The sequence below is a fragment of the Danio rerio genome, chromosome 5 (genome assembly GCF_049306965.1).
Source record: "Danio rerio strain Tuebingen ecotype United States chromosome 5, GRCz12tu, whole genome shotgun sequence".
Classification (NCBI taxonomy): Eukaryota; Metazoa; Chordata; class Actinopteri; order Cypriniformes; family Danionidae; genus Danio; species Danio rerio.
The window spans coordinates 76,012,501-76,022,500 of record NC_133180.1 but is presented as its reverse complement, the minus strand read 5'-3'; the positions used below and the strand labels follow the sequence as shown (position 1 = coordinate 76,022,500).

The 10,000-nt window shown below is 37.8% G+C and overlaps 1 protein-coding gene across 13 annotated transcripts in view; it reads right to left on the bottom strand.

Annotated features, from left to right (window-relative positions):
* Window positions 1–10,000, bottom strand: part of rgs3a (regulator of G protein signaling 3a) — a 205,467-nt gene that overhangs the window by 168,952 nt on the left and 26,515 nt on the right. For all 13 annotated transcript variants that reach the window (XR_012405849.1, XR_012405848.1, XM_068221146.2 and 10 more), the window contains 1 exon segment: window positions 5,393–5,436. Coding sequence is in view for 11 of the 13 variants with exons in the window: in XM_068221146.2 (XP_068077247.1) it covers window positions 5,393–5,436 (44 nt within the window). In the remaining 2 variants the exon portion in view is untranslated.

The window sequence follows — 10,000 nt, the reverse complement described above, 5'->3', positions numbered from 1 at the left end:
TGAGAGCGCAGCTGGACTCACGTGTGGATTACAGTCCACGCAACATGCGACAGAAATACGTGTCTAAGGAACATTGTTTACCCGAGAGCTTTTCTCATCTGGAAATGGTGAAATCCGGATTTGCTGCTCGTCTCCTCTTAATAAAGACGCGGATCCAGTTGGTGTTGATAGTCCTGTCTCTACAGATTCAGTAAGTGGGCAACTAGTGGTCTTTGTTTGTTTATTCAGAGGCAAAGTTAGTTGGTATCGTCAGCAGTACTCTTTCAGTGTTTAAAGACGGACCTCAAATGATTTCTAAGTTAATAAAGTTTACCGTACGTTATCATCGCTACAATATCATGGACTGAAAAATCGCTGCTCTCCGAGTGTGAACGTGTAAGCACCACAACCAAATTTACCAACGTTTAGGATTTTTGCGGCATTTTGTAACAGGAATAACACACACGGCTTTCTGACGCTATCCACTGAGTGCATCTAAGTTACAGAGAAATGTGGAGGGTTTTTCTCTCATTCGCCGTGCAGTAACAAACATTGCATGAAAGATACACGCTTCCAGCAATTCCTTGAATCAAATATCTCGGTTGCCACGAGGGGCATGAATGAAATTCCAGAATGAAAGAGCCAAAGTGAAGTTAAAGTCCACCATTTAATAATTTGGTAAATAATTTGATCCCTTATGTCCATGTAAACACAGTCACTAGCTATGTTTCCATCCAAAAATGCGAATGAACTTGCAAAACTGGATTATCGCATAAAAGTTGTGCGAATGAAGCAGCGTTTCCATCCAACGAGTCAAAGCGACCAAAATCATCACTTCCTGATTAACTGGCGCCAAATATCAACAGTAAAAACTGCCTTTGCTGCAGTAGGAGAAGCTGCATCAAGCTTTTCTAAGTGAATGCGCCTCAAAAGACAATTCTGACATGCAGTGAGCGCGCAGTGGCGTGTGAAGGTGTCAGACGCGCAGCACAGGCGCTCTTGATTCATTAATAATATAATAACATTAATACTGAAATGGTAAGGTGTTTTATAATGACCAAAACAGCATTTCAGATGTTTTATAATGTACTCAGCCTGACGTTTTGTCCATTCATACACGATTTAAGCATCACATGATCTCCTTTAACAAAATCACATAACCTTTTTTAATGCGCATGTTGGAGTTTGTGCGGTAAAAGTGTTTTCATCGCAGTTTATGCACATCTTTTCTTATCGAATAAAAAGTTTGTCCTACCCAGTTAGGCGCATAAGTTTTTTATGCGCATTTTCAAAATTTACGCTCATCATGGCGTTTCCATCAACTGTTTTTTTTATGAGCATTTGCAAAATGCGCATAAAATAGGTGGATGGAAACATAGCTACTGTCTTTCTCCTCTGCGTCTGTGTTTGTTTTGCCTGTGTGAAAATCAGCGCATGCCCAAACCGACACTCCCATTTTTATGCAAATTTTTACGGACCATGGCTTTTGCCCTCCTCCGACACTCCCCCCTAAACAGAGCTGGACACGCCTACTTTCCAGACTTTTTCCAAAGTAGAGGTGTGAAAACACCCTGCTGAAACGAGGGGGTTTCATGACCCTTGGTTGGAACCAAAATATGCAGGACACCAGCCCTCCAGGGCCGAGTTTGGGCACCCATTTAGACCATTTATCATTTGATTTCTTTGTAGATCTGTATTTGCTGCTATCATTATTTACCTACTTCCTGGAGATCTACCTTCCTGTACAGTTTAGCTCCGACCCTGATCAAACCCACCTGAACCAATTAATTAGGACCTGAAATCCACTTGATAATTACAAACAGGTGTGTTTGATTAGGGTTGCAACTGAAATCTGCAGGAAGGTCGATCTCCAGGAACAGGATTGGCCACCCCTGACCTACTGCATTGTGAACCAGTGGGCGGAGCTTAACAGGCTGTGATGTAAAAGTAGGCGTTGATATTCTGTGTCGGTTGAGTTCAGTGTTGGGTGTAATTAGTTACCAAGTAACAAGTTACTGTAATTAAATACTTTTTCAGTTGTAAAAACAGGGTAAGGATTCATTTCATTCATTCTTTCATTTTTTATTCGGCTTAGTTTCTTATTTATCAGGGGTCACCACAGTGGAATGAACCACCAACTATTCCAGCATATGCTTTACGCAGCGGATACCCTTCCAACTGCAACCCAGTACTGGGAAACACCCATACACTCTCACATTCAACCACACACTATGGCTAATTTGGTTAAATTGGGTTTAGACTGTGCTGAGCACCAGGAGGAAACCCACGCCAACATGGGGAGAACATGCAAACTCCACACAGAAATTCCAACTGACCCAGCAAACTCAAACCAGCAACCATCTTGCTGTGAGGCAACAGTGCTAACCATTGAGCCATGATGCCGCCCAGGATATTTCATTTTCTCATGCAAACATAATGCACAACCTCAGTGTGATTATGCTTGTCAAACGACCGAGAGTTGGCATATGCTTGAACACGGAAGACGACCACGAGTGAAAAACATGCAGACACATGAGATATTCCTCTAATGAGATTGTTTTTCTCTTAGTGGAGCAGGTTTATCTGTCTGTCTCTGCCCTGTGACATCTCCAGCTACTATTATGAGACATGAGAGAAAGACGAATCAAATTAAAGTCTTGCATTATGTTACTCGCAGCATCCATCACACATCACAGCAGATGCTCGCTCCCGATCGATCTAATAGATCAGAGCTTTTCAACCCCGTTACTGGAGTTTATGATCAACCATCAGCTAATAATTACATCACTAGCAATCATGGACAGCATCAAATTAAGTCTCGAGGCATATCATGGTGCTTTATAGAGGGGTATAAATGTAGTGTCACATTTTAATCACATCAATTATATGTGCTCAAATGTATTGCTGCTTGTTCAAACTACACTACCTGACAAACGTCTTGTCGTCGATCCCAGTTGTAAGAGCAACAAATAATAACTTGACTTCTAGTTGATCATTTGGAAAAGTGTCAGAAGGTGAAAGGTTTTTCTGATGGATCATCTGTTGATCTGCATCCCAATCATCACCAATACTGCAGAAGACCTACTGGAACCAGCATGGACTGAAGATTCTTACAAAAATCAGTCAAGTTTGGTGAAGGAAAAGTCATGGTTTGGGGTTACATTCAGTATGGGGGCGTCGAGAGATCTGCAGAGTGGATGATCAACATCAACAGTCTGAGGTATCAAGACATTTGTGCTGCCCATTACATTACAAACCACAGGAGAGGGACAATTCTCCAGCAGGATAGCGCTCCTTCTCATACTTCAGCCTCCACATCAAAGCTCCTGAAAGCAAAGAAGGTCCAGGTTTGGCCAGCCCAGTCACCAGACATGAACCTTATTGAGCATGTCTGGGGTAAGATAAGGGAGGAGGCATTGAAGATGAATCTAATCCTATATAAATCCTATACTGTACATTATTTCTGTTCAGTGACAAGACGTTTTTCTAAGCAAAGTCAGATCTTACTATCCTAATTAAATAATTCATAAATCAAGGCATGATTATATTTTATTTGGTCAAATAAGCATAATCTATAGCCTTTTGCCTTTATATAAGCCACTTCTGATAGCAAATGATCAACTAGAAGTCAACTTATTTTTTGTTGTTCCTAAAACTTAGGTGACAAGACTTGTCAGATAGCGTATTTATTTAAAATGAGCTGAAACAACACAATTCTTAAGCTATTTTTAAACAACTCAGTTGTTTTAGGTTCAATCCACTTAAAATTTGCAATAGCAATTAATCTAACTTAATCGATTTGTGTTGAGACAACATGAAGGAATTGTGAAGAATCCAGGAGTTTTTACAGTTTAAGATGAATTCTGACACGACACAAAACGATGAACTTACAGTAATTGTTTTTACAAATTTAAGTGGATTGAGCATAAAACAATTAAGTTGTCTCAAATAACCCACAAGATCTGTGCTGACTAAAAATAAGTAGTTTGAACAGGCAGCAAAAATCATTGTTGAGTGTAAAATGTACAAAATATAAATGTATATCACATCATATCATATCATATCATATCATATCATATCATATCATATCATATGATATATATTTGACACCCCTAATATATATATATATATATATATATACACAGGGATTGACATTAACTTTTTTGATCACTAGCCACTGTGGCTAGTAGATTTCCAACCATACTAGCCACTCACCATTTTTTAGTAGCCACAATTTTATTGTTGGGAAGATATATTTAATATGCATAAATTTAACTTTGGCATGCTAAAATTACTTGTCCACATGCCTCAATAATTTCACTTTTTTGTGTGTGAACTTGCCTAATGTGCATGAGCAAATGGGTTGTGGTTTCATGGTGCAGCATTGCGATTGGTTTTGATTTCACAGGACTTTTCAGGGCTCAAAATGAAGGATTTACCAAATTTACCTCTGACCACACCAAAACTAAAAAAATATATATATATATTATTTCTTATCTACAAATGTTAAATGATATGTCAAAACATACAAAATATAGCTCTTTTTATTCAACAAAACCTTTCTTAAAAAACAATTACCTTTTCAAAAATAATTACTGCCATGTATCTAAAACTATGCACAGTGGCCTCCGTCCAGGCTAAAGGTCTCTCATATATATATATATATATATATATATATATATATATATATATATATATATATATATATATATATATATATATATATATATATATATATATATATGTTTTCTCTATCAGTTTGCTATCGACTGACCACTTCTCCAAACCCAACCCATAGTATTTTCAAAAGCAAACTAGAAGAGGAAAGACGTCACTTGCCATTTACCATGATTTTACACTGCTCTTGTTTTACATGGTTTACATCAGACTTGTCCATCTGATTTACAGTGAGAATACATAACAAAAAACAGCTCAGGGTTACTTACACAGAAAATTGGTGAACAGTTGCAAAGGAATTATATTTGCCTAACAGTGTAAGACTAGATCAGACTAGAATGTATATGAATATAATCTAGTGATCTAAATCTCTCAATAATCTGTCTTTAGTGAAAGATATGATGCGAATATTGCTGGAATTTTTTAAAAGATGCAATAAAAAATAATTTTAGGTAGCAAACCTCAAACTGTAATTCAGCCCTCCCAATGCAAACGCTTAGGAAAATGACTGTCCCTGTAAATAATCACTGATTTTAAAGTATTTTCTTTATGGTCATATGGAAGTATGTGCAATATAAATTGTAGTCTGAGCATAATACGTTTGCCCATGTTGTCATCCTGCTATTTTTTTCTACATTTTGAATTCGAGTATACTTCTTTTTCACATTCGCATACAAAATGTTAAAACCCGTAAACAAACTTGTTTTAATTTGCTGTGCCTGTTACTGTAACTCACCTCAGTCATGTGGATCAAGTAGAATCGCAGATCTTTACAGTGATCTGAGGGGGAAAAAACAGAACATTTTTAACACTTACATGACAAAGACATGCATGATTTTCAGGATTACTATCCTACTAATCACAGTATACTTTGATCTGGGCCAGATTTTCCTATATCAAGGTATCTTGGCATTTAAAAGTGCTCTTTTAAAATGTGCAAGATTATGAACACCCTTAGTAGTTATATATGTTTCCCAAAAAACGCACAGTGAACTCATATTGCTGTACATGCCACTGAGTCACTTTCCATTTGTAATGTGCTGAAATATAACCTTATATAGAGGCTTATCCTGAAAGTTTAAACTAATAATCGTCATCTAATGACGTCATTATCAATCAGAACAGGTCAGTATAAAGCATGTATAGCAGAGGTGCTCAAAGTAGAGCCTGCGAGCCAAAGTTGGCCCATGGTAACCTTTGGTCCCATCTGAAAAGAGAGGGAGAATGATGGGGAAAGGCTTTGACAGAGATCGTCATTTAGAATTTAATGTAACATTTTAAATGGGATTGTTTATGATTTTACTATAATTTTCATAATAAAATGTTAAAAATGATGCTGCATCATTGATTAATATGTTTAAAAGCAACATTTTCTAGTCGTTTTCAAATATTAGGAAATAAATTGGGAAATTACCCATGGCAAATTTTATGCAATACAGTTTGGCATATTTAACTTCGGCCCACAGCCCTCAGTCAAGTTTTGTTTTTGACCCCTTATAAGAAAAAGTTCGGGCACCCCTGATCTATAGACTGAAGCCGGGGAAAAATGAAGTTTATGCATAAGAAATGCCCAATATATGGTTGCATGGTTGACGTCTGTGCACATCAGCAAGTGTTTTTTCAGTTTATCCCAATTTTTCACAGTGTTTAAAGCTTATATCCTTCATATTTTATAATTTTTTTATGCGGGCAATGTTATTAGCCCTCCTGTCCTCCTTTTCAAGTATTTCCCAAGAGCTGTTTAGCAGATCAAGCACAATTTCATAGTATTTCCTGTAATGTTATTTCTCGTGATTTTTATATATATATATATATATATATATATATATATGAGCAATATCACACGAGTAGCAATGCGATATGGCTGTATATCGCCGATATATATAGTGCCGATATACAGCCATATCGCACTGCTACGAGTGTGATATTGCGTTTATACAACAGTTTGACGACATAATTGTGTATATAAAAACAAAATCAAACATGGAGAGTCTCAAAAACCCTTTGGTATGAGGAACTACTTTCTTCCGGATTCAAATCATAAGCGGACAGTTAAACAGCTGAGCAAGCATCTTTTAAACTTTAGATCTGTAATGTCTGCTTTCTGTTGGCTGTATGTGGGCGGAGTAATACACAAAGGGTAAAGAGGCTGTAGGAGTTCTGATATTGCAGCATGTCGCACTGCTATCAGCCAATCAGATTTGAGAACCAGACAGAACTGTTGTATGTATGTATATATATATATATATATATATATATATATATATATATATACATTTTTTTAATAATGCACGTTCTCCTCTTGTTGGCGTGGGTTTCCTCTGTGTGCTCCGGTTTCCCCCACAATCCAAAGACATGTGGTATAGGTGAAATGGGTTAAGCTAAAATTGTCTGTAGTGTGTGAATGAGTGTGCATGGATGTTTCCCAGTGTTGGGTTGCAGCTGGAAGGGCATCCGCTGCATAAAACATATGCTAGATAAGTTGGTGGTTCATTCCGCTGTGGCGACCCCAGATTAATAAAGGGACTAAGCTGAAAATAAAATGAATGAATGAATATTTTTAAATAATATTTAGGGTCGATATTATTAGCTCTCTTAAGAAACTATCATTTTTTTTCAATAAGCCTTTTAAGTGCACTTTAGGCTCAATACTTTAAAATCAACCCAGGTTTATTGCGGATACGTACCCAGGTCTACATTTCTGGGGACGGTGAAATACACAACCGGAGGTACCTCTGCTTGCAGTTTTTGTTTTTGCAAATCCAGAGACCGCTGTGAATGCTTAATGATGATCACAAATTCCTCTCGTGCATCCTTTTCTGGCATTAATCCACCAGAGGGTGCAATATACACTTCAGCCAACCAGGCCATCTTGCTGTCGACTGACTGACCCACCGACCACCGTCTCTCAATTCAATTCAATTCATCTTTATTTCTATAGCGCCTTTATAATGTAGTCTGTGTCAAAGCAGCTTAACATAGAAGTTCCAGTAAAATGAAACTGTCAGTCCAGTTTTCAGAGTTGAAGTTCAATTTAGTTTAGTTCAGTGTGGTTTCATTTTTACTACTGAAAGTCCAAACACTGAAGAGCAAATCTATCGATGTCCCAAACCAAGCAAGCCAGTGGTGAGGAACAAAACTTCACCAATTGACGAAAGTGACAAAGTAAAAAAAACCTCGAGAGAAGCCAGGGCACTGCCGCTTCTCCTCTGGCCAAACTTCCAGTGCAGAGCTGCAGTCTAGGCGCCGGAGGCTGGAGAACGCTAGACATCCATTGTGGATAAACTCCACGACCGATGCAGTTAATTGTATACCCAACCAATAGTGTTTTCAAAAGCAATCTAGAAAAAGAAAAGCTGTCGCAGTCATGTAATTTTACCACGTTATTGATTTATTTATTTATTTTTTCTAAATAAAAATGTATTCTTTTGTTTTACCTGGTTTATGGAGCCGGTCTTCATCGGACTCAAACCCCATCGTCACAGTCAACTCTGCTTCGCATTCAAAGTCCACTGACGTACGCAGCGAGCTACTGGGCAAACTGGTAACACCGGAAAAGCTGTCCACGTGGAGGTAAGCGGTCAGCAGATATCGCGAAAAAGAACAAAAGCTTCAGCGGCGTCATACCAACCCCCATAGTGTTCATTTTAAAGACGAAATGCAGCCATACATACTTCTGGCTACATAATTCGCGCTCTCTAGAAATGTAGACAGGGGTACATATCCACAATGAGCCTGCATTGTTTAAAATTGCTTTAAAACCTTCATTTAAAACTCCCTTTATTCCAGCTAAACGAAAAGAAATATGACTTTCCTCAGAAGAAAAAATATAGGAAATGCTGTGAAAGAAAATCTTTGGTCTGTTAAACATCACTTGGACCAACATTTCACAGGAGGGTGAATAATTTTAATGCCCTGTTTGAAGTGAACAGCATATTCCCAGCCCTCACATATATCTAACACTGCTTTCACTCATTCCCAGATTTGTGTTTGTCTGCCCGCCCTCTCTCAGGAGCTCTCAATCTCTCATTGGCTGTCAGCTAATGACAGTCCGCTCTGATTGGTGGCTGATTGCACTGTGGCTCAGACTTGAGTGTTTAATGAAAGCTCACTGAGTCCTGAGGTCTTCTGAGAGCTCAGCGGGTTCAGTTTCAGAGTAAAGCTTTGATTAATGTCTCCTTCACACACACTCGAGTGCTTTATTGGACGTTCGCTAAACCCTGAGTGCGTGCAAATGAGCTACATTACTAACACTTCACTTTGCTTTAACTCCTTTTTATCAGGGGTCGCCACATGGACATGCATGGACATAAACGTAGCATAAAATAGAAAAATAAATCTGATATTAAAAAAGCATGAAAGTGTCTAAATTAGGATTTTATTTTATATGAGTGAGAGAAAAATGTGGTTGCTCCATATTTAGACACTAAACATATTATTAATGTATTAATTACATATTACTGTTAGCATATTAATGACAATATATTTCCCTACAGAAGGCTGGATATTCAAATGATTTATTGTTTAAATGTTAATAATAGTGTATTACTGTATTATTAACCTATTATATTAAAGTATTCCCATATTAATAATCATATATGTCCATAGAGGAGGATCTAACAAGGCTCAATGGTGTCTCTGCCATAGAATGGAAAATAAACTTGCATATGAGCTTCAGACTCACTCTGGCAGAGCTGTTCACTGTTCCTGTCAGCGATCTCCCAATAATATCCAGCTGCAAACTCAACCGCCATCAGATCGACATGTTTCAACAGATTTAGGGTTTTTTACTGTATTTTGCATGTTTATATTTTGTATTTTTTAATAGTAGATATTTAGTCAGTCCAGTTTAAAGCAGAAGCTGGTCTTTTGCATTGCCCTTGTTGACCTGTGGTTTTCTTTGAATCTGTGTATGTTTAAAAAAAAAATTTTTTTTAGAGACAATGTCAGACAGATAGGCCTTTAAAAAATGATCAGAGAAAGAAGTGTGCCCTGAAGTGAAAAAGGTTGAGAACCCCTGAGATATATTGGTTATATATCGGCTGTTGGACTCTCCACACATTATCATATTTTCTAATGCCTTGATTCAGACAATTAGCAGAAGAACTGATGAGAGGAGACAGTTGTACAGTCGTCTGTCTGCGGGACACCTGCAGGGGTTTTTCTCTAGTTACGCTGTCACTATCATCCTGTCATATATGCTTAAACACACACACACAAACACACACACACACTGATCACACTAAATGAGGCTAGACATCTACCTAATGGCACCAACACAAAGACGCACTGAATATTACACTGACCATGGCTACGTATGGACATTTGTGTCTGTGTTGTCACT